Consider the following 25,808-nt stretch of genomic DNA (forward strand, 5'->3'; position numbering starts at 1 on the left):
CAACAGATGGGGGCGGGTACCCACACTAGCGATATCGGGACCGATATCGCAGTGTTTAAAGTAGCCTTTAGGCAGGCTAGCAAAAGTCAATCTCTGCTTGACTGCTTGTTAATCTCTTTAATCACATGCTGTAGGGGAGCCAGCCACGTTCGATCCCCTCCTATATATGCTGGCAGGACTACTCCATTAAGGCCAGCTATAGTTTACCTATACTGGTCTGGTTACTTGTTGTGATCCAGACTAAATGGTGATTGTCGTGTGTTATGGTTGTGAGCGGTTGTGGTGTTGACCCTTGTCTTTTTTTGCTGCCTTCATGCTCTTGCTTCTCTCCCTGGTCTCTTACTGTTTATTCCTCTCAGTTTGCAGTGTGTTTGAGTTTTAGTTTTCCCCTGTCTGTCTTCCATCACCATCCTGCTCTTTCTTTTCCTAGGGGGGTACCCGATTAGATCTGGTCATGAGAATAGTAAGGCATGGGACTCTGGTGTCTTCACCTGCAGGCATAATCCCGAGGGCAGGTATAGCCTAGGGTCCGCTTGCGTGAGGAACAGTATAGGAGCCCTCATCCCTCTCTATGCTGCAGTCACATAATGACAGTGTAATAAAACATCCCCCAGAATCTCACATTGTCCTCATTGCTCTGACAGGAAAGCTGAAGAACATCTCAGCTATTCTATACTCAGCTCTGCTTGCATCCAGAGGAGAGCATAATCATGCTTTGAAGATCCCTATGAACCACCAATGAAATGTAGAGTTTTGTATAGTAACAAATATTGGTCAAATAGTGGGTCACAGTTCTTACATTCAAAACTATCAACAGTGACCTCATCCACATGACTAAAAACTGTCAATGTTGGGATCTATCTATCTCTATCCAGAAGCATACATGAAAGCAGAGGGTGGGGCCTGCAGCTGAGGAGAAGTAGGTTACTGCTGGGCAATATAGTTTTAGCAATGTAAGAATAGGACCATTAGAAGATGAGAAAAGACAAAGGTATAAAAAACAACAACCTCTATTTGGGATTGTGCTATATATTAACAATGGTTATGCAGATACTGAGCTTTGGAAATAATAATGTTATTGTGGGAATAACTTTTTAACTCCTAATTAGATTGATAGTTTAACAATCGTTGAATGAACATTCGTCTTGTGAACAATCATTTAGTCAATGCAGCCATACACATTTCAGTTAATGAAAGTCGTTATAATTACTCATAATGGCTATACCAGTTCGATGACACTAGACGAAGATTAATTATTTTTTGTTTGAGGAGGAAAAATCTTGTATATAATTAAAGATTTTTAATGCAACTTTTGGGCAAAATTGTCCAATATGACTGCGTGTTCATGTGATTTCATTGGGAAGAACAGAGTAATGCCGGCGTCACACGGGACGATAAATCGTGCGATCGCATAAGCGATCGCACCCGCCCCCGTCGTTTGTGCATCATAAAGTCGTTAAAACCCCGTCACACGTACTTACCCCCCTAACGACGTTGCTGTGGGCGGCGAACATCCTCTTCCTAAAGGGGGGGGCGTTCGGCATCACAGCGACGTCACATAGCGGCCGGCCAATAGAAGCAGAAGGGCGGAGATGAGCGGGACATAACATCCCGCCCACCTCCTTCCTTCCACCTTGTTGGCGGGACGCAGGTAAGCTGTGTTCGTCGTTCCCGTGGTGTCACATGGAGTGATGTGTGCTGCCACGGGAACAACGAACAACTGGAGCACAGAAGAAGGAACGACTTTTTGAAAATGAGCGACGTGTTAACGAGCAAAAATAAGGTGAGTATTTTTGCTTGTTCACAGCCGTTCCGAGGTGTCATTCGGTACAATATGTCTGACGATGCCGGATGTGTGTCACTTGCGACGTGACCCCGACTACATATCGCCCGATATATCGTACCATGTGACGCCGGCATAAGCTAATGCCAGAAACGTGTAGAAGTGATATGTCTTTTGGGAGAATCATAAAAACTGCTCTATCCTTATCTCTCCCGTGTATAGATGGAACGTCAGGAGGCCCCATACACATTAAATTGCCTGGTTGGCCAACTTTAAAGGGAAACTTTCATATGCATATATGAAACGCAATAGGTTTATATTTACCTACGTTATAATAAATAAATGTATGTATCCACACCAACTTGAAATGTATCATAGAATACATTCATAGGTTTTATCAATTTTATTATGAAAGCTGAAGGGAAAAGAATGCCAATAGGGTCTTACCAGATATTATAGGGAGATGTACATAAAGAGACACTCACCTTTAGGCTATGTGTGCACCTTTGACTACAAAGATGCAGCGTTTTTGGCCACCAAAGACGCATAAAAACGCACCCGCGGCAAAAACGCAACGGTAAAAATGTGTTTTGGTGCGTTTTTGGCTACGTTTTTCTGCGTTTTTGATCACTGCGTTTTTCTGCGTTTTTCCAATGCATTGCATGGGTGGAAAAATGCAGAAAATAATTGATATGTCCACTTTTTTTTTTTTCTTTTAAGCTCAAAAACGCAGCCAAACAAAACTGCACTGTGCGGACAGCAAAAATGAAATCTGATAGTCTTTGCTGGGAAAGGAAGAGCATCCAGTTTTGAGGCCAAAAACGCACCCGAAAAACGCGCAAAAACGCACAAAGCCTAAGAGGTTGTTTAAGTCACAACCCCTATGCAAGCCTGAGGTACTGGCGGCAGCCGCAGCCCCATATGGGTTAAACATGAATGTTGGAGATGAGATACGGGGTTAATGCCGCGCTGCTGCCAAAGTGTAGTAGACTGTTGATTTTTGTATCATTGTTGATTTTGCCTTTGTCCTGATGAAGGAGGCTCTGACCTCTGAAACGTGTAGACCTGTAAAATTAAGAAGAATTGATTAAATCAACAACCTATTACATCGGCACCATCGCGGCATTAACCCCGTTTCTCCTCTCCAGCATTGAAATCAATTTTATTATATGACAGGATACAACAATCTGCAGCTAAATATTGTTCTACAAATATTTAGGTGTCTAAAGTGATGTTAGGCTGCAGGGAGAAATAGAAGATATATTCTCCCTGCAACCGCTCCGTTCCAGTCATCTGGGCAGCTCTGGGGGCTGTGAGTAATTACTGCCCTTTACATAGTAAGTGCATGTTAATCACACACAATGATTGTTGACTCCACAAATGTCTGTGCTAAAACATATGATTACAGCACACTCTGTGTGTAGAGTGGTCTTCACGCCCCCCCATTTGGCAGCAACCAGGCAACTGTAGGGAGAACATAACTTCATTTTTTTTCCCTATTACCGTACATCAGATAGAATATGGGTGAGATTAGCCCTGTGGCTGCGGGAACATTTTTTCTGATGATTGGTTTCCTTTAATGTGTACGGGGGCCTTTAGGACTACACATAAAGTTCTCATCTGTAACTATAGAACAGTTGATGTGATTGCTGTCCACAGGAATATGTTGAGTACCTTGAAAATGACTTCAAGGTCCCTCTAGTCAAGCTAGTCACTAGCATTTTATTCCTAAATTGTATGAAATAGCAATATCTGCTACACTTCTACTCTATAGGGCAACAATAAAGCGGGCTTTACACGCTGCAATCTCGCTGCCTTGCTTACCCCCGTCACACAGACTTACCTGCCCTGCGATGTCGCTGTGGCCGGCGAACCGCCTCCTTCCTAAGGGGACGGTTCGTGTGGCGTAACAGCGACGTCACACGGCAGGCGGCCAATAGCAGAGGAGGGGCGGAGATGAGCGGGACATAAACATCCCGCCCACCTCCTTCCTCTGCATTGCCGGTGGAGGCAGGTAAGGAGATGTTCGTGGCTCCTGCAGTGTCACACACAGCAATATGTGCCGCCGCAGGAACGACGAACAACAACGCTAACATCCTGAAAACGATTTTTCGTTTCAGAACGACCTCTCCATGGCAAACGATTTTGCCCTCTTTTGTGATCGTTTAAGATCGCTCTTAAGTGTTATGCGGGTGTCACACAAGACGATCTATCGTGCGATATGTCTTCGGGGTCACGGTTTTCGTGACGCACATCCGGCATCGTTTGCGATGTCGTTGCGTGTGACACCTCCGAGCGACTCGCTCGAACGTTCGCAAATCGGTTACAATTCGTGTATCGTTGACATGTCGCTCATTTTTAAAAAGTCGTTTATTCTTCTTTGCACCGGTTGTTCATCGTACCCGGGATAGTACACATCGCTCCGTGTAACACCCCGGGAACGATGAACACAGCTTACCTGCGTCCCGCCGGCAATGCTGAAGGAAGGAGGTGGGCGCAATGTTTATGTCCGGCTCATCTCCTCCCCTCTGCTTCGATTGGCCGGCCGCTGTGTGATGTCGCTGTGATGCCGAACGTCCCACCCCCTTCAGGAAGTGGATGTTCACCGCCCACAGTGACGTCGCTCAGCAGGTAAGTGCGTGTGATGGGGGTTTAACGACTTTGTGTGCCACGGGCAACTAATTGCCCGTGACGCACAAACGACGGGGGCGGGTGCAATCGTACGATAGATTGTCTCGTGTGACGCCCGCATTACACGCTGCGATCTTGTTAATGACGCCGGATATGCGTCACAAACAACGTGACCCCGACGATGATTCATTAACGATATCGTAGCGTGTAAATCCCGCTTAAGTCTTTCGCATTCGTGCACTATTAATTAAAAAAAAACCTTGGAGCTTAATTATGAGCCTTATACCTGAATAATAGAGGGCTATTAATTTACAGCTAACTTTTCGGTAAGCATCACAGGTAACCTTTTTCTCAATCTCACCGAGCACTTTAGAGCACATGAAAGTTGCTAACATTACCTTTTTGGATTAGGTTCAGAGTTGAAGAGCACAATTTGGTCAGCTCGTATTTTTCTGCTGAGATCGTCAAAGGAAAAAGCACTCAGAGCAAATGTACTTAAAAGTTTTAACTTTTTTCCAGCCGTCTTTCCCAGCCATGCATTAGCCCTGTAAAATCTTTGCCAAGAGTTTGTAGACCTATTAAACTTATCTCTCGTGTATAACGGAAAATTAGTTGTTTGAAGAATTGTTGTCAAAATGTGAACAATTGATCGTGATTGCTGTCATGTAGATGTGGTCTACATGGTCCACTCAGGTAGGGATGTGTTGACCATAAGATTAGATTAATTAAAAAATGCACTAGGCTTAGGTTTCACGTCGAAAATTGCAGTCCAAAAGCGTCCTACAAAACATCAGATTGGACCAATGTTATCCTTTGGGTTATGCACATGTCTGAGAGTAAAAAAATTGCACCGTGCACGATTTGCATCTGTAAATCGGATCACTCTCGCCATGGAAGTCAATGGGTCTATGAAAAGAGTTGGACCGCACTCGGATGCCATCTGAGTGCAGTCCAATTTTCACGGACTGACAGGATGGTGAAGAGGGAGACATTTTTATTCTCCATCTTCTCCATATCCGAGAAAATTGGCTCAGAATCTGATTAGACACAGATCAGAGTATGCTTACTAAAATCAAACTGATTTTCTTGGATGACCCTAGCTTAAGGCCTCATTCAAACATCCGTTTTTTTCCATACATACAGCACATAACCATTATAATCTATGGTGCTATTCACATGTCCCTGTTTTTATACAATCTATGATAGGGTAAAGTTTGACTAGATGGTTTATAGAATAGGTGCTCTGAAGTAAAAAAAATAAGTCCAATGATATAAGAATAGACTTCTACACACTATGGAATAAACCAAAAAGTCACAAAGTGTGTGCTTGGAAGCATATACAGTATAGACCAAAAGTTTGGACACACCTTCTCATTTAAAGAGTTTTCTTTATTTTCATGACTGACAATTGTAGGTTCACATTGAAGACATCAAAACTACACATGTGGAATGAAATACTTAACAAAAAAGTGTGAAACAACTGAAAATATGTCTTATATTCTAGGCTCTTCAAAGTAATCACCTTTTGCTTTGATTACTGCTTTGCACACTCTTGGCATTCTCTTGATGAGCTTCAAGAGGTAGTCACCGGAAATGGTCTTCCAACAGTCTTGAAGGAGTTCCCAGAGATGCTTAGCACTTGTTGGCTCTGTAGCCTTCATTCTGCGGTCCAGCTCACCCCAAACCATCTCGATTGGGTTCAGGTCTGGTGACTGTGGAGGCCAGGTCATCTGGCGTAGCACCCTATCACTCTCATTCTTAGTCAAATAGCCCATACACAGCCTGGAGGTGTATTTGGGGTCATTGTCCTGTTGAAAAATAATTGATGGTCCAACTAAACGCAAACCGGATGGAATAGCATGCCGCTGAAAGATGCTGTGGTAGCCATGCTGCTTCAGTATGCCGTTAAAGGGAACCTGTCACCAGAAATTTCGACTTAAACCTAACAGATTCCCCCTCTGCAGCTCCTGGGCTGCATTCTAGCAAGGTCCCTGTTAGTATTGTGGCCCCTTTCTGACCCAAAAAAAGAGTTTATATCGAGGTACCTTTTTGGCTTCTGATTCTCTAAATGTGTCACGGGGGCGCGCTGCCTGATGGCCGTTATTCTGCCCCCTGTTCCTGTATGCCGCCCCCATCGCCGATTTCTATACTTCTGGACGCCGCCCACTGCTCCAGCCATCCCCGCGCATGCCCAGTGCTCATCTCTCGTGGATGAGCACTGTGCCCAGTGTCACCGGTGGTGACGTGCGCGCAGGGTTTAGATTATGGGCGGTGCTGTGATGTTAATTACCAAGCAACCGCCCATAATCGCGGGACCGCGCATTCCCCCTCGGCCTGCTTTCTGCGCAAGCGCGCTGCAGCTGAACTCACGTCACCTCCTTCCCATCTTGCCCTGAGGCAGGAAATAGATGGGAGGAGCGCGGAGCAGTGACTACACCGATCAGGAGGAGTTCAGCTGCAGCGCGCTTGCGCAGAAAGAAGCAGGCCGAGGGGGAATGCGCGGTCCCGCGATTATGGGCGGTTGCTTGGTAATTAACAACACAGCACCGCCCATAATCTAAACCCTGCGCGCACGTCACCACCGGTGACACTGGGCACAGTGCTCATCCACGAGAGATGAGCACTGGGCATGCGCGGGGATGGCTGGAGCAGTGGGTGGCGTCCAGAAGTATAGAAATCGGCGATTGGGGCGGCATACAGGAACAGGGGGCAGAATAACGGCCATCAGGCAGCCCGCCCCCGTGACACATTTAGAGAATCAGAAGCCAAAAAGGTACCTCGATATAAACTCTTTTTTTGGGTCAGAAAGGGGCCACAATACTAACAGGGACCTTGCTAGAATGCAGCCCAGGAGCTGCAGAGGGGGAATCTGTTAGGTTTAAGTCGAAATTTCTGCTGACAGGTTCCCTTTAACTTTGGATAACTCCCCAATAGTGTCACCAGCAAAGCACCCCCACACTATCACACCTCCTCCTCCATGCTTCACGGTGGGAGCCAGGCATGTAGAGTCCATCCGTTCACCTTTTCTGCATCGTTCAAAGACACGGTGGTTGGATCCAAAGGTCTCAAATTTGGACTCATCAGACCAAAGCACAGATTTCCACTGGTTTAATGTCCATTCCTTGTGTTCTTTAACCCAAACAAGTCTCTTCTGCTTGTTGCCTGTCCTTGGCAGTGGTTTCCTAGCAGCTATTTTACCATGAAGGCCTGCTGCACAAAGTCTCCTCTTAACAGTTGTTCTAGAGATGTGTCTACTGCTAGAACTCTGTGTGGCATTGACCTGGTCTCTAATCTGAGCTGCTGTTAAGCTGCGATTTCTGAGGCTGGCGACTTGGATAAACTTATCCTCCGCAGCAGAGGTGACTCTTGGTCTTCCTTCCTGGGGCGGTCCACATGTGAGCCAGTTTTTATGTAGCGTTTGATGATGGTTTTTGCCACTGCACTTGGGGACACTTTCAAAGTTTTCCTAATTTTTCGGACTGACGGACCTTAATTTCTTAAAGTAATGATGGTCACTCATTTTTCTTTACTTAGCTGCTTTTTTCTTGCCATAATACAAATTCTAACAGTCTATTCAGTAGGACTATCAGCTGTGTATCCACCAGACTTCTGCACAACACATCTGATGGTCCCAACCCCATTTATAAGGCAAGAAATCCCACTTATTAAACCTGACAGGGCACACCTGTGAAGTGAAAACCATTTACGGTGACTACCTCTTGAAGCTCATCAAGAGAATGCCAAGAGTGTGCAAAGCAGTAATCAAAGCAAAATGTGGCTAATTTGAAGAACCTAGAATAAAAGACATATTTTCAGTTGTTTCACAATTTTTTGTTAAGTATTTCATTCCACATGTGTTAATTCATAGTTTTGATCCCTTCAATGTGAATCTACAATTTTCAGAGTCATGATTATAAAGAAAACTCTTTGAATGAGGTGTGTCCAAAGTTTTGGTCTGTACTGTATGTATGTGACATGTCATATACAGTGCCTACAAGTAGTATTCAACCCCTGCAGATTTAGCAGGTTTGATAAGATGCAAATAAGTTAGAGCCTGCAAACTTCAAACAAGAGCAGGATTTATTAACAGATGCATAAATCTTACAAACCAACAAGTTATATTGCTCAGTTAAATTTTAATACATTTTCAACATAAAAGTGTGGGTCAATTATTATTCAACCCCTAGGTTTAATATTTTGTGGAATAACCCTTGTTTTCAATTACAGCTAATAATCGTCTTTTATAAGACCTGATCAGGCTGGCACAGGTCTCTGGAGTTATCTTGGCCCAATCCTCCATGCAGATCTTCTCCAAGTTATCTAGGTTCTTTGGGTGTCTCATGTGGACTTTAATCTTGAGCTTCTTCCACAAGTTTTCAATTGGGTTAAGGTCAGGAGACTGACTAGGCCACTGCAACACCTTGATTTTTTCCCTCTTGAACCAGGCCTTGGTTTTCTTGGCTGTGTGCTTTGGGTCGTTGTCTTGTTGGAAGATGAAATGACGACCCATCTTAAGATCCTTGATGGAGGAGTGGAGGTTCTTGGCTAAAATCTCCAGGTAGGCCGTGCTATCCATCTTCCCATGGATGCGGACCAGATGGCCAGGCCCCTTGGCTGAGAAACAGCCCCACAGCATCATGCTGCCACCACCATGCTTGACTGTAGGGATGGTATTCTTGGGGTCGTATGCAGTGCCATCCAGTCTCCAAACGTCACGTGTGTGGTTGGCACTAAAGATCTCGATCTTGGTCTCATCAGACCAGAGAACCTTGAACCAGTCTGTCTCAGAGTCCTCCAAGTGATCATGAGCAAACTGTAGACGAGCCTTGACATGACGCTTTGAAAGTAAAAGGTACCTTACGGGCTCGTCTGGAACGGAGACCATTGCGGTGGAGTACGTTACTTATGGTATTGACTGAAACCAATGTCCCCACTGCCATGAGATCTTCCCGGAGCTCCTTCCTTTTTGTCCTTGGGTTAGCCTTGACTCTTCGGACAAGCCTGGCCTCGGCACGGGTGGAAACTTTCAAAGGCTGTCCAGGCCGTGGAAGGCTAACAGTAGTTCCATAAGCCTTCCACTTCCGGATGATGCTCCCAACAGTTGAGACAGGTAGGCCCAACTCCTTGGAAAGGGTTTTGTACCCCTTGCCAGCCTTGTGACCCTCCACGATCTTGTCTCTGATGGCCTTGGAATGCTCCTTTGTCTTTCCCATGTTGACCAAGTATGAGTGCTGTTCACAAATTTGGGGAGGGTCTTAATTAGTCAGAAAAGGCTGGAAAAAGAGATAATTAATCCAAACATGTGAAGCTCATTGTTCTTTGTGCCTGAAATACTTCTTAATACTTTAGGGGAACCAAACAGAATTCTGGTGGATTGAGGGGTTGAATAATAAATGACCCTCTGAATAAACTTTTCACAATTTAAAAAAAAAAAAAAAAAAAAAAAAGAAATAACATTCTTTTTTGCTGCAGTGCATTTCACACTTCCAGGCTGATCTACAGTCCAAATGTCACAATGCTAAGTTAATTCCGAATGTGTAAACCTGCTAAATCTGCAGGGGGTTGAATACTACTTGTAGGCACTGTAGCTAACGTTTTGGCTTCTTTCATCAGCCTTTTTTCAAGGAGAGCATGTCTAGAAAAGCCATCTGAGAGGATAATCATCTGCCGTTCAGGAGCCTTCACCATAAACAGGCCCACAATAGGGTAATGGCCTCTCCCCTGGCGCACAGCCATTTTTGATGGCGACAGATTTTTCTCCATTTCCAATATGGGATGAATAGTTCATAAAACTCCACCATTGGCCATTAAGCCTATATTTACGCTGTGAGAGCCCCAAAAGGTTCACCACCCGTGGAAATACTTTTATCACAGCTGAAATCACCATAGTGACCAAGGTCACATCTGACTGGCAAATTACACATGGAGGGAAATTCATACTTATATATTCACTACAGCTCTTGTTGAACGTGACGTATCCGGCACATGGGATTTAAGCCACAATATAGGGGCTGTACTATATGTATCTTCACTTTATAATCTACCTCGATTCCCTTGTCCTAAGCTGAGACCAAGATACTTACCTACGGCCATATATTCCTTCATCCATGAGTGATTTTCCTCTCAGGTTGCTCTTCCAGACATGTTCTTGAAAAATTTACCGGACCAAATAGAGTTTGCCATGTTACAAAATTGCAAAGTATCCGTAAAAATATAGATATGGTTGATCCTTCTTGGATCAAATTTTTTTTGTGTCCACACCTATACATTGAATAGGCAAATCATCCGAAATGCTGAAGAGACATGTGCATGCTGTGATTTTTTTTTTCAACGCAGACATTCGGTTGGTATGAAGAAATTGTCACCTGAATGGCTCTATTAAATAACATTGGTCTCATCGCTGTTCGTGTGCACTGAGTTACTTTCACCGTTAGCGCTTGGACTGAATATTCAGTTGTCTGAACGTAGCCTTAGGGTGCCAATCGGTATCTTAGATCTTACCTAATGTTACACACAGGGGCCCAAAAGGTCAGGAGGCCCATTTCTACCTCCAAACCAGGTGGAATTGTGTGTTTTGATGTCACTGGGTATATGGAGATGGGACAAGGGCCCTTAAACTGGCCCTCAGACTTGAGACCCTGCACTGTCTCTCATGTCAGAGGTAGGTTTGATGGTAGCCAGTTCCGAGTCGGGAAACACAAAGACGAAACCCCACAAAATGACACGGACAAAGGAGAACTGAAACTCGTACACAAAGCACTCAACACACACAGCAAGGACTATATGTGAACTGGGGAGTAACGAAAAAGGGGAGGAAGTAACGCACAAAAGGGAAACACTCACACCACTCAGAAGCGCAGCACAGATCACCATGAACAGGAGAAACACCAAGACCGGGATCGCAGAAGCTGTCATAAAGGAAGGAAGCCGTACCAATATAGGGAGGAGACAACTGCACTTGGCAATCAGCAACCTGAGCATTTAGGTTCTGCTCACCAGTCTGCAGACCAGTGAACCTGAAGCAGCCGACGCCCGGCTCTGGCTAAAAAATGCAGACGCCTCAGGTTGCTTGTCAGGCTCTGTAGTGTGAACAGAGCCTGATGCCACCATGCCAGCAGAGCTGAACATCGCATGACATTTGATGAGTTATTGGACTGAAAAGGGCCCATGTACTGTTCTTGCACTTGCACAGGGGCGTCTTCTGTCTGTGTCCATCCATGGTTGCATATTAGTTATTATTTGTGTTAAATCCCACTGTATCTATGCCATGCTTATCACCAGTCATGAACATAGATGTTCCTCCAGATTAGGCTGCTTTCACACATCCGGCTTGAGCTCTGCGGCTCAATCCGGCTGTGCAAGCTATGCAACGGATGCGGTGAAAACACCGCATCCTTTGCATAAGTTTTTCCTTTGCGGCCATTCCGGTTTTTGCCGCTTGCGGCATGCTACTGAGCATGCGCAGTGGCAAAAACCGCATGCGGCGGCCGGATGCGGTTATTGCCGCATCGCGCCGCATCCGGCCGCCATAGGCATGCATTGAAAAATGCACCGCATCGGCCGAATGCGGAGCGATGCGGGTTTTTTTGCTGCACGAAAATACGTGCCAGGCAACTTTCCATCCGGCCGCCGCATCGGCTAAATCTGCCACATGCGGCAAAAACCGGAAGGAACGCAAGGCCTTGCGGCACAATGCGGCACTAATTAAAGTCTATGCAGAAAAAAACGCAACCGGCAGCAAAAAAAACCGGTTGCGATTTTCCTGCAAAGTGCCGGATTGTGCCGCATTACAGAAACCGGAGGTGTGAAAGCAGCCTTAGAGCCACCAATTCTTCCTCAAAACCTGCTGTGATGTTTGCAGATTCGGGAATGTGGCATTCATCATTTAAAGAAATACATTCAGCTTTTTATTTCTGCTCTAAATGACTGCGCGACTATTTAAAGCAGTGACAAAAATAAAAAGCAAAGCCTATTTAGCAAGCAGGTTAGTGTTAAATTGAGACTTCCAGTGTTTCTATTTAGATCCTAATTACTGCACTGTAATAGAATAAGTGCTTATCTAATTTAGTTAGTATATATGTTAATTAGCAATCAGATAAGTAGAAACACTCATGTTATTTGGGGATAGAGGGAGGTGATGTGTACTCTACCCATTAGTTCTACCGGTATTCTCTCACCTTGCCATTCTTACCATGACGGGTAAGCTTTTGAAGATGACTTCTGTTCTTTTAGAAATGATTTGTAATTGATATTGATCTGAAAGACGCCCTTGGCCTAATTATTGATTTGTGTAGTCATTTTAATTAGCACTGTACTTACCCTGTATAAATAAACGCTCAAGTTGAACAAGTTAAAAGTACATTTACGTTAACCAAGACTAAATGATCTGATGTATCTATAGTTGTGTCAAGAGGGTTATTCGCTAGTTTTACCAACTTTCTTAAAGCACCACTACACTGTTTATTTTTTCATTCCACCGCTGGAAGTACTTTAAATCTAAGTCGGACGGCCCCTGTCCCACACGGCATGAAAATCGGAGTGAGTGGAGTGCAATAAAAAATTGCATTCCACTCGGACTGTGTGTCAGCGCACATGAGCGATTATTTTCTCAGCCCTAATCGGACCGAGAAAACAATCGCAACATACTGCGATTGTAATGCAATCATTGTTTCTCTCGCACCCATTCAAGTGTATGGGGTGAGGGAAAAATCGCACTGCACTCGCGGTACACTCGTGTACCGCGAGTGCAGGGCGAGAATGGCAATAGCTGGCTACGGAGGAGAGAGGGAGAGAAATCCCTCCCTCTGCAGCGCCGGCCCTCCTCCCGGCAGCACTGGCCCACTTCCCACAACTGAGGTCCGCTCGCATGATCGGACCTCAGTCGCAGGGACACTCGCATGACACTCGGCTCTGCTGTACTGCCAGCGTGAGCCGAGTGTCATGCGAGGGGATCGCAGTAATCCCCGTGTGGCCCCAGCATTATACTCACTCTCCAGCGTCTTCCTGTTATCGTCGCTCTGTTTTGTCTCCGGTGATTTTTCACTTGCCGGAAGCTCCAGTGTTCCAGAGGTCACAACTTAATACAATTCTATGAGAGCCTCTGTCTTGCTCTCATAGACTTGCATTGAGTGTTTCTGATGTAACTTCTGACTTCCGGTCTCTTAGAAATGACAAAATATATAATTGGTGGAGGAAGGTTGAACTAGATGAACCTAAAGGTCCTGTCACACACAGAGATAAATCTGCGGCAGATCTGTGGTTGCAGTGAAATTGTGGACAATCAGTGCCAGGTTTGTGGCTGTGAGCAAATGGAACAATATGTCCAAATGTTTTTTTTTCCTCTCAGAATGTGTAGACTCCGTATGAACCATATACAAAACAGCCGTTATTGATAGTTTCTGGTTATGATGGACTTCTCTTGTTTTGTTAGACCTAATCCATTCCAAACAGAGCTGTACTTTTGCCTTATTAGATTCCCAACCAAATACTATCAGCTGATGGATAGAGATGAGCAATTCCATGGAGGTTCAGTTTACCGCTAGCAAATGAGCCGAGCCTCCACAGGCTCGAGCTTGACCCAAACACTGGAGCAAGTAACTGATTGGCAGTTTGAGTGTCTGCCCACATACAGGCAGCAGATCACTTCCAGGTGAGGGTGGGCGGGCTTTTTTCAATTTTTTGGGTTGCACACTACACATAATTGTGCAAGCCATTCAAGCACTGCAAGCAGCTCACACAGGGCGAGCATCAATAGTACCTGAGCACAGCTTTGCTCGCACGAGGGAAGTTCGCATGTACAGCTTCCAAACCCTGAATCCGAACCTTGATTTTCAAATTTGGTGTTCGGTTTGAAAACCTCAGGTTCTCTCATTCCTACTGATGGACTTTTTCTCACCATTTACAGATCAAAGGCGTTTCCGTGTCATTTCATTTTAATCGAGTAATAATATAAGCAGTTTGTTTAGAACCTCATCGAAGAACAGTTTCTGGCCTAAACTAAATACCTTTATATGAAAGACATCTTATAGTTTATTTGTGACCTGCTCCCTGAAAGTAACACTAGCAATGGAGAAGATTTGACCATTAAAGAGAACCTGTCACCACATTTGGTGACTATAAGCTGAGGCCACCACCAGTGGGCTCATATATACAGCAGTCTAACATGCTGTATATAAGAGCCCAGGCCGCTGTGTAGAACGTAAAATGACTTTATAATACTTACCCAACGGTCAGTGCGGTGCAGATGGGTGGCTCCGTTCTCCAGGTGCGGTGCCTCCTATTTTGGCCATCTTTGTCTTCCTTCTTCTGAAGCCTGGGTGCATGCCGTGTCTTACATCATGCGCACAGGCGCCGGCATTGAGGTCTTGTGCATGCGCACTACAATACTTTGATCTGCCTTGTTCAGGGCAGATCAAAGTGTGCCTGCACAGGACCTCAATGCCGGCGAGTGTGTGCATGATGTAAGATGCTTCAGAAGAAGGCAGACAAAGATGGCCGAAATAGGAGGCACCGCACCCGGAGAACGGAGCCACCCATCTGCACCGCACTGACCGTTGGGTAAGTATTATAAAGTCATTTTTACGTTCTACACAGCGGCCTGGGCTCTTATATACAGCATGTTGGAATACTGTATATAACAGCCCACTGGTGGTGGCCGCAGCTTATAGGCACCAAATCTAGTGACTGGTTCCCTTTAAGACTCAAATATGAAAACGGTCCCTGGGATAATTACTGTCCATAGCGGCCAATCAGAAGACCATTCTTACTTTTCCAGTGCAGAACAGAAGATGAATTCTGCGCCCTAGTTGCTATGAGCAGTGAGAGAATGACGCATTATTGATACATGAGGCCAATTATATGTCTGGAAAACATTTTGTCTGGAAATAACAAGTGGCTAAGATTTTCTAATACAGAACAACATGTTGTCTACAGATATTTTATGTTCGTATTAAAGATAGCTGATTTCTATGAGAAAACAAATTACCGGATGGGCGATGTTCCAAATCTATCCCCAAACGGTTCTACGTTCCAATAGTCTGTACAAGCTCTGAGTTCTATAGAGCCGTGATATGGCAACCATGGACGTACATGGGGCTATTATGCATTTGCCTTTCAAATCCATCAAGAATTGTAAAGGAAAGAAAAATATATTGATTTGCCACATGGCGTTACACTGAGTACTTTAACCCCTTCACCACTCAGCGATTTTCCATTTATCATTTTTGTTTTTCCCTCCCCTTCTTCCAAGAGCCATAACTTTTTTTATATTTTCTTCAGTATAGCTGTATGAGGGCTTGATTTTTGCAGGATGAGTTGTACTTTTGAGTGACACCACTTGTTTTGCCCCATATTGTACTAAAAACGGGAAAAAATTGCAAGTGTGGTGAAATTGCAAAAAAAGTGGAGTTCCACACTTTTTTTTTTTTTTTTATTTACCATGTTCACTATATGCTAAAATGCTAAAACTGACCTGGTATTATGATTCCCCAGGTCAGTATGGTCTCGTAGATACCAAACACGTATAATTTTATATGTAACTGTTGAAAACAATTCCGATATTTGTCAAAAAAAAAAATAATTGCGCTTTTGTCATCATTTTCCATGTTTTGACCGCCTCTTATTGAAATGTTGCGGTGACCAAATAAAATATAATTCTGGAGTTTTGATTTTTTATCTTTTGTTACACCCTTTATCGATCAGATTAATTTACTTTAGAACTTCATAGATCGGGTTTTCTGAAGGCAGCGATACCATAAACCGTACATAATATATGTATATATATATATATATATATATATATATATATATACAGTGCCAGTATGAATTTCCCTCCATGTGTAATTTGCCAGTCAGATGTGACCTTGGTCACTATGGTGATTTCAGCTGTGATAAAAGTATTTCCACAGGTGGTGAACCTTTTGGGGCTCTCACAGCGTAAATATAGGCTTAATGGCCAATGGTGGAGTTTTATGAACTATTCATCCCATATTGGAAATGGAGAAAAATCTGTCGCCATCAAAAATGGCTGTGCGCCAGGGGAGAGGCCATTACCCTATTGTGGGCCTGTTTATGGTGAAGGCTCCTGAACGGCAGATGATTATCCTCTCAGATGGCTTTTCTAGACATGCTCTCCTTGAAAAAAGGCTGATGAAAGAAGCCAAAACGTTAGCTACAGTGCCTACAAGTAGTATTCAACCCCCTGCAGGTTTAGCAGGTTTACACATTCGGAATTAACGTGGCATTGTGACATTTGGACTGTAGATCAGCCTGGAGGTGTGAAATGCACTGCAGCAAAAAAGAATGTTATTTCTTTTTTTTTTTTTTTTTTTAAAAATTGTGAAAAGTTTATTTAGAGGGTCATTTATTATTCAACCCCTCAATCCACCAGAATTCTGTTTGGTTCCCCTAAAGTATTAAGAAGTATTTCAGGCACAAAGAACAATGAGCTTCACATGTTTGGATTAATTATCTCTTTTTCCAGCCTTTTCTGACTAATTAAGACCCTCCCCAAACTTGTGAACAGCACTCATACTTAGTCAACATGGGAAAGACAAAGGAGCATTCCAAGACCATCAGAGACAAGATCGTGGTGGGTCACAAGGCTGGCAAGGGGTACAAAACCCTTTCCAAGGAGTTGGGCCTACCTGTCTCCACTGTTGGGAGCATCATCCGGAAGTGGAAGGCTTATGGAACTACTGTTAGCCTTCCACGGCCTGGACAGCATTTGAAAGTTTCCACCCGTGCCGAGGCCAGGCTTGTCCGAAGAGTCAAGGCTAACCCAAGGACAACAAGGAAGGAGCTCCGGGAAGATCTCATGGCAGTGGGGACATTGGTTTCAGTCAATACCATAAGTAACGTACTCCACCGCAATGGTCTCCGTTCCAGACGAGCCAGCCCGTAAGGTACTTTTACTTTCAAAGCGTCATGTCAAGGCTCGTCTACAGTTTGCTCATGATCACTTGGAGGACTCTGAGACAGACTGGTTCAAGGTTCTCTGGTCTGATGAGACCAAGATCGAGATCTTTGGTGCCAACCACACACGTGACGTTTGGAGACTGGATGGCACTGCATACGACCCCAAGAATACCATCCCTACAGTCAAGCATGGTGGTGGCAGCATCATGCTGTGGGGCTGTTTCTCAGCCAAGGGGCCTCGCCATCTGGTCCGCATCCATGGGAAGATGGATAGCACGGCCTACCTGGAGATTTTGGCCAAGAACCTCCGCTCCTCCATCAAGGATCTGAAGATGGGTCGTCATTTCATCTTCCAACAAGACAACGACCCAAAGCACACAGCCAAGAAAACCAAGGCCTGGTTCAAGAGGGAAAAAATCAAGGTGTTGCAGTGGCCTAGTCAGTCTCCTGACCTTAACCCAATTGAAAACTTGTGGAAGGAGCTCAAGATTAAAGTCCACATGAGACACCCAAAGAATCTAGGTAACTTGGGGAAGATCTGCATGGAGGAGTGGGCCAAGATAACTCCAAAGACCTGTGCCGGCCTGATCAGGTCTTATAAAAGACGATTATTAGCTGTAATTGCAAACAAGGGTTATTCCACAAAATATTAAACCTAGGGGTTGAATAATAATTGACCCACACTTTTATGTTTAAAATTTGTTAAAATTTAACTGAGCAACATAACTTGTTGGTTTGTAAGATTTATGCATCTGTTAATAAATCCTGCTCTTGTTTGAAGTTTGCAGGCTCTAACTTATTTGCATCTTATCAAACCTGCTAAATCTGCAGGGGGTTGAATACTACTCGTAGGCACTGTATATGTGTGTATATATATATATATATTTACATTTTTTGGTTTTATTTGCAATGGGGCAAAAGGGGTAGGATTTCAACTTTTGTATGTTGTTTTTTTTTGTTTTTGTTTTTTTTTATGATTTTGAAAAACTTTTTTCACTTTTTTCTTGTTTTTACTTGTTTTAGGAGACTTGAAACTGATACAGTGTGATCACCTGCTCTGAACAGTAGAAATACTGTTATACTATGAACGCTGGAGCTCAGTAACTGCGTCCAGACCGTGAAAGAGGTCATCAGATGACCCTGATTGTCATGACAACTCATCAGCACCCTGTGATCACGTCACGGGCCCGCTGATGGTGGTGGGGAATGACGTGCTTCTCACCGGCGCATGTTAGATTGCGCTGTCAGAGATTGACAGCGGGATTTAACTAGTTAACAGGTGCGGGTGAATCTCCAATCAGATCAACCGATATGTGCAAGGAAACGTGCTCGCCTCTTGATCAAAGGGACAGACACAACCTGTAACAGATCTGTAGAACTTAGGTCATGATGGGGTTAAAGGGAATCTGTCAGCAGTATTTAATCCCCCAAATTATTTATATGTGCATGTAGCTTTTTCAGAGACAAATCCAGCAATACCTTTACATGGCCAGTCCGTTCTTCCATTACTGAGAAATTAGTGTTTCAATTGATATGCAAATGAGGCATGTAGTTCTGAAGCCAATGTCACTCCAGCTCTATTCCTTGCCTGACAGCCTCTGTGACATTCGGCAAAAGTGCTGTCAGTCACGCAAGATTTGGTGATGCTGGGTGGGGAAATGCTAGACGCCCTGTGGGCATGATAACATGATTTCCACTCGCCGTTGTCACCACCAGCTCCTGGAAATCTCACATATTAACAAAGCTGCACACATGTGAGAGATTTCCAGGAGCTGGTGGTGACGACGACTAGTGGAAATCATGTTATTAAGCCCACATGGACGTGAAAACAAGGAAAGAGGGTCGACTAGGTTAGGTAAACTGGAGGGCATAGGGCACTTGACAGATTCCCTGTAATTGTTATACAGAATTAGAAAATGTCTGATTTCTTGTAAGAACGGGATCATGCAGATTATGTGTGGTATTGCAGATCCTTCCCGTTCACTTCAATGTAACGAGGCTGGAAGAAAGCAGTCATATTTTTCTTAACCTAGACCACACGGAGCCATAGGAACGCCACATGTGCCACCATGAGATAGATGCACATGGCCTTGCTAAGTTTATTAAGCCATAATACGCAGGACCTCAATACCGGCCTGTGTGGATGATGTAGGACGCATCATGCAGGCCGGCTTCAGAAGAAGGAGGACCAAGATGACCGAAAGAGTTCTACACAGCGGCCTGAGCTCTTATATACAGCATGTTAGAATGCTGTATATAAGAGCCCACTGGTGGTGGTGGCCGCAGCTTATAGGCCCGAAATCTGGTGACAGGTTCCCTTTAAAGTGTTTTTATAATCTAATGTTATTCTGACTCTTTTGGTATAGCAGTGTGAATAAATAAGTGGATCAATTACTCACCTCTAGCAATCTTCTTTACAGATAATTTAGAGGTATGTTTTTGCAAGAAAATCCAAATTGATTTAACCAGCCAGTAAATTATAATTTTAATAAGCTCCATTAGTCTCCATATTTTTTCTTGGGCTCCAGGTAATGTGATCCCTGAAGCATCACTAGCATCTCTGTAGTAATACCTTGTACATGGACACATCACTGCAGCAGTCACTCGGGCGTCATCAGATACAGTCAGCGGAATCTCGTGCTTCTCCGCGTGCACAGAGGTGTGTTGATCCTTGAACAGATGGAGTGCAGCTTGTTTCATTAAAGTGATTGACAGAATAGTATTAAGCTTGGCTTTGTACACACCTTCAATTCTATAGCCCACATACACGTTCCATGGTTTGGCTGAACGTTCAGCCTGGAGCTTCCTCACCTGATGCTCCAATACACAGGAGGGCCTGCTGTGTGTTCTCAATGAGAAGGTCACTGCCACACATCTCTGGCAGTGGCTTTTTTCTAAAAGGATTGGCAGTCCAAAATCAGACACGCCGAGTCCTTATTTTTTTCAACATCATCTCTTGTGGAAGAGTCAAGGGCCCCGATAAACTTTTGACTGTCAGCCTTGCCAGTTGATATGGGAGGGATCGTCCGACATTTGTCTAATACGTATGGGCACTTTAGAATTATTAGAATTCTAGAAAAGAGACCCTAAATTATGGCTTTATTTACCTTAAATTCTAGAAATTCTTTACATCCCTTTTTAAACTTTGACAGAAAAATATTCCTCAGAAAAGTCATCATTCTGAGTGCTGTTTTTAATATGCAATTATGAGAAATTAATCAATAGCTTATAGAACCACCTACAACAGCAGTAATAGAAGTACCATATTTTTCAGACTATAAGACACACCAGATTATAAGACACCAGGTTTTAGTGGAGGAAAAAAGAAAAAAAAATAATCAAAAAATGATTTAATAGTTTGGTCACAGTCCAGACCTCAACCTAATTAAAATGCTGTGACCCTAAAGGGGTCTCAATTCTGGGGTAAAATCTGTATTCAGTGAAGTTTTACCCATTACTGAGATAGGAGATGGTGGCTGTTAGGCCGGGGCCACACGGGGCACTAGTGCGATCCTCGCATGACACTCGGCTCATGCTGGCAGTACAGCAGAGTCGAGTGTCATGCGAGTGTCCCTGTGACTGAGGTCCGACGGTGCGAGCGGACCTCAGCTGCGAAGGGCGGGCTGGATTTCTCTCCCTCTCTCTTCCGTGGCCTGCTATTGCGATTCTCACTCTGCACTCGCGGTACACCGGAGTACCGCGAGTGCAGTGCGATTTTTCTCTCGCCCCATAGACTTGAATGGGTGCGAGAGAAATAGTCTCGCATTACAGTCGCAGCATGCTGCGATTGTTTTCTCGGTCCGATTAGGGCTGAGAAAATAATCGCTCATGGGCGCAGACACACAGGCTAATATTGGTCCGAGAGGAATGCGATGTTTTATCGCACTCCACTCGCACCGTTTTTCTCGTCATGTGTCTTAGGCCTAACTGATGAGATATTATGTTGATAGAAGAGGGAGAAGGGAAAAGAACTGCCTTTAGCTCCTCCCTAATCCTGTTATCTCTGTGAGAGACTTGGAGCAGTTTGCAAAATAAAAGTGGTCCAAAATTCCAGCTAAGAGGATAGGAAGCTTGTTGATGGTTATAGGAATCGATTGATTGAAGTTATTTATTCCCAAGGGTGTGCAACCAAATACAGTATTAAGTTGATGTATCATGGGGTAACGTAGTAACTGGGAACAGGGGCTCCTAAACAGGTCCTCGCGCTATGGGGCCCTAATTGTCCCTTAGTCCAGAGGTACTTCTGAAGTGAAGTAGTCTGGACCACCAGCGTAGCCCTAGGTCTAATACTCTCTCACCCCCAAACCAGGAGAGGGTCGGGACTGAAGTGGTAATTCCTACCCAGAAAGAAAGACTGGGGGAAACCCAAACACAAACTCCCAGCAATCACTCACAGAGGTGTGGACAAAATGTGCTCAGAAGGAAATAAAGAAAGGGAAGTAAATAATCAAACTATGAGTATTTCCACAACAGACCAGAATGGCATACAGCAACTCACCAAAAGTTGGATCACCATACACATAGACCAGAATTGCAGAAGCTATTATCAGCATGGAGGAGAAGATTCCACCATCTTTTCAAGCGCGAAGGCGGTCGTGATAGGTCTCCAGAAAACCATGATCCTAGCAACAATTCACAGGCTAGTAGAAATTAGCCTCCTGCTAGACTGATCATTAGTAGAATCATAGAATGGTAGAGTTGGAAGAGACCTCAAGGGTCATCGGGTCCAATCTCCTGCGAGTGCAGGTTTTCCTAAATCATCTCAGCTATATGTTTATCCAGTTTCCGCTTGAAGATTGCCATTGATGGAGAGCTCACCACCTCCCGAGGTAGCCTGTTCCACGCCCTGACTGCCCTCACTGTAAACACACAACAGGTCGATGCCCGACTTTAAGCGTGCAACTCTAAAGCACCAGGTGAGGTGTCAGACTCTGCAGTGTGAACAGGGTCAGAAGGCGCTATGACATCTGGCGAGTTTAGAGCTGAACACCGTGTGACATAACGGTGCCAACAAGTTCTGTGTCAAATGATGTCCAATTTGCTTTTTACTCTTTTTTTTTTTTGGTTGTTCACATACATAGAAAAGAAATAAACATATATAATAAAACACGTGTAATTGTAATAATACAATACTTCATTTTCTGGAACAATTTCAAGGGCGCCAACACTTTACCACCTGTTTGCTTTATGCTTTGGATGCTATGACATTGCGGCTTTTTCCATTAAGTTACGTGAGGACAGCTCAGTAGGTGCCTACATTTACATTATAACAGCCAAAACATAAGCCTGCAGGGTGTATTTGTACCTTCAGCATATTTGTTATATGATCTGTGTTTGCCATTGAGCTGTATCAAATCAATTACTGCACCTTGTTAGCAGCTTGTTATCCGGCTGTCATTGCTGAAGGAAAATACAGGTGAGCACCCTACGTGAGGTTATTGTGCACTGTTATTATTGCCGTCATGCAAGTGACAGTGGTTAAAAATCGCTTCGCCTTTGAATTCTTTTACTGCACATTTTTTTTACGTATGTTGTAGAAACATCAACTAACCACAGGTCACCACTGAGATAACAATGGAGTCTTGGCTTTATTTTCCCCTCGAGCATACCTGCTTTGGATGAAGGGAATATAAAGCCTTAAAAAAATCCTCTAGATTGTTGGTGACCTGGGGGCTAGAGGAGCCTTTGATGTTACAGAAATAGTCTTGCCATAGCATAGAAGAAATGGCTAAAGATGAATGGCAATCGAATGTGTGAAGACAGCAAGGTGCCGCTGTGAATGACATTTCCTATTGGCGTCCATATTTGACTAGCACATATTATTTCAGTCAGTGGTTGTACCAGTCATGTATAGATTAAGAAATAACCCTTATCCCATTAAAAGGCTGCTTTATGAATATGCACCATTTATTGGAATTTAAGCCACATTCAGACATCCATGATTTTTTGCTTCCGTAAAAACTCGGAGTGTTATTCATCAGTCTTTTGGATCTGATTTTTATCAGTGTATCAGTATTTGCCATCAATGGTTTCACATATGGAAAAAAACCTGCAACGTTTCTCCTATAAATTGCTGTGTTCTTTAAGGATAATACATAGACTACGTGCTGATGACAACCATGTGCAGTCCGTGATTTTCATGACTCTGAAACGAACATGTCACTGTCACTTATTTATTTTTTTTTGCATATGTCCGATCTGCGAAAAATGTGGACATGTGAACAGCACCTTGTCTGAATGAGACCTACACATTACATTGTGTCTTATAAAGCATCTCATACTGATAAAGTATCTCACATTGTCCATATTGTAAAAAATGACCAAGTATGGGATTGACAAGGTTACAGTTAGGTGGATTCATAACTGGCTTAGTGATCATAGTTAGAGTGGTAATAAATGGTTGCACATCCAATTGGAAGAGTGTTTCCAAGGGGGGTACCACAAAGCTCTATCTTGGCCCCAGTGTTGTTCAACATTTATATAAATGATCATTTATATAAATGATCTAGATAAGGGAACTGTAGGTAAACTAATCAGATTTGAAGACGATGCAAAGCTAGGAGTGATAGCTAACACTAGAGAAGTCATAGGATTCAGAAAAATCTAGATGAGTTGGTAATGACTAAAGGCCCAGTCACACACAATGACTTACCAGCGATGCGACCTGATAGGGATCGCTGGTAAGTCGCTGGGAGGTCGCAGGTGAGATGTCACACAGTCAGACCTTACCAGCGATGCAGGAACAATACAGGTCGCAGTAGTGACCTGTATAACGATCTCAGCAGTCACTGTGACCCTGTCATACAGTGTCAAACAGAGCGATGTGTCCTGCCCAGCAGGACATCGCCTTTGAAAAAAATGGCCTGGACCATTCTGCAACGACTAGCGATCTCACTGCAGGGGCCTGATCGCTGGTAGGTGTCACACATAACAAGATCGCTAACGGGATCGCTACAGTGTCACAGAAACCGTGACTCAGCAGCGATCTTGCTAGCGATCTCGTTATGTGTGACGGTACCTTTACACTAGAGAAGTGAGAGGATTCAGAACAATCTAGATAAGTTGGTAGTGACTAATAAAATGGTATTTAATAGGGAGAAATTCAAAATTCTGTTCAAGAAAAACAAAAATAACATTTACAGAATGGAATGAATAGCTAACTAACAGCACGAGTGAAAAAGACTTGGGTATACTAATACAGTAGATCACAGACTGAACATGAGTCAACAGTGAGATGCAGCAGCAAAAGAGGCAAACACAGTTCTGGGAAATATTAAGAGAAGCATACAGTCTAGATCATGTAAAGTAATTGTCCCCCTCTGCTCCTCTTTGGTCAGACATCATCTGGAATACTGTGTACAGTTCTGGGAACAACATTTAAAAAAAAAAGACATCAACAAACTGGAGCAAGTTTAGAGAAGGATGGTGAGCAGAATGCAAACTATGTCCTACGAGGAACGGCTAAAGGATATGGGAATGTTTAGCTTGTAAAAAAGAAGGCTAAGATGAAACTTATCTGAAGGGATGTCACTGTGTAGAGGGATCATCCTTATTCTCATTGGCACATGGAAAGACTAGAAGCATTGGAAGGAAACTGAAAGGGAGAAGATACAGATTAGATATTAGAATAAACTTTGACAGTGAAGGTGATTATTGAGTGGAATAGGCTGCCACTAGAGGTGGCAAGTTCTCCTTCAATGACAGTCTTGAAAAAGAGACTGGACAGACATCTGTCTGAGATAGTTTAGTGAGTCCTGCTCTGAGGTGGGGGTTGGACACCATGTCCCTGGAGGTCCCTTCCTACTCTAACATTCTATGATTCTTATGATGTTATCAGTATGGGACTTATTAAAATGTTTTCTTCTGTTTTTCAGGGAGAATTGCTGAGCCCATGCCGCTGTGACGGGTCTGTGCGCTGCACACATCAGCCTTGCCTAATACGATGGATTAGTGAGCGGGGATCCTGGAGCTGTGAGCTGTGTTATTTCAAATATCATGTCCTAGCTATCAGTACTAAGAACCCCCTCCAGGTAAGATGGCTTCCTGCATGCAAAATACAAAACTCCTTTGTGATGGCTTAATAAGAACACTTGTAATGCTCTGTTATAGTGTATATCCGACGTATATACTGGTTAAATTCCCAGACGTTTAGCTAGGATGTATGGAACAATATTCTGTACGGTATGGCATACAGTATGTTATAAAGTTATATGTGTCTACTCTTGATTTCAGTTGTAAAATAAATGTATTCCACATGCTGGATACATTCCCTACAGACTCTCTTGGCGTACTTGCACTACATAAAAGTCTAAACTCCTCCATATCTTTTAGATTAAAATTGTCTGAACAGTCAGTCAGACTTACCAAATATGATGATTTCGGGAGAATACACTGACCGTTATTATGTATTAGGGCCTCCTGAATCTTCCTATGTATTGGACAAGAAGGATTAGGCAGATATAATGCTAATGCCTAATCC

General features: G+C 43.8%; 1 protein-coding gene across 1 annotated transcript in view; it reads left to right on the forward strand.

Moving 5' to 3' along the window:
• Positions 1-25,808, forward strand: part of MARCHF9 (membrane associated ring-CH-type finger 9) — a 262,551-nt gene that overhangs the window by 183,168 nt on the left and 53,575 nt on the right. Inside the window, exon 3 of the mRNA XM_075334479.1 lies at positions 25,204-25,359. Coding sequence (XP_075190594.1) covers positions 25,204-25,359 — 156 coding nt within the window. The remainder of the gene's footprint in view (positions 1-25,203; positions 25,360-25,808) is intronic.

The sequence above is a fragment of the Anomaloglossus baeobatrachus genome, chromosome 2 (genome assembly GCF_048569485.1).
Source record: "Anomaloglossus baeobatrachus isolate aAnoBae1 chromosome 2, aAnoBae1.hap1, whole genome shotgun sequence".
NCBI lineage: Eukaryota > Metazoa > Chordata > Amphibia > Anura > Aromobatidae > Anomaloglossus > Anomaloglossus baeobatrachus.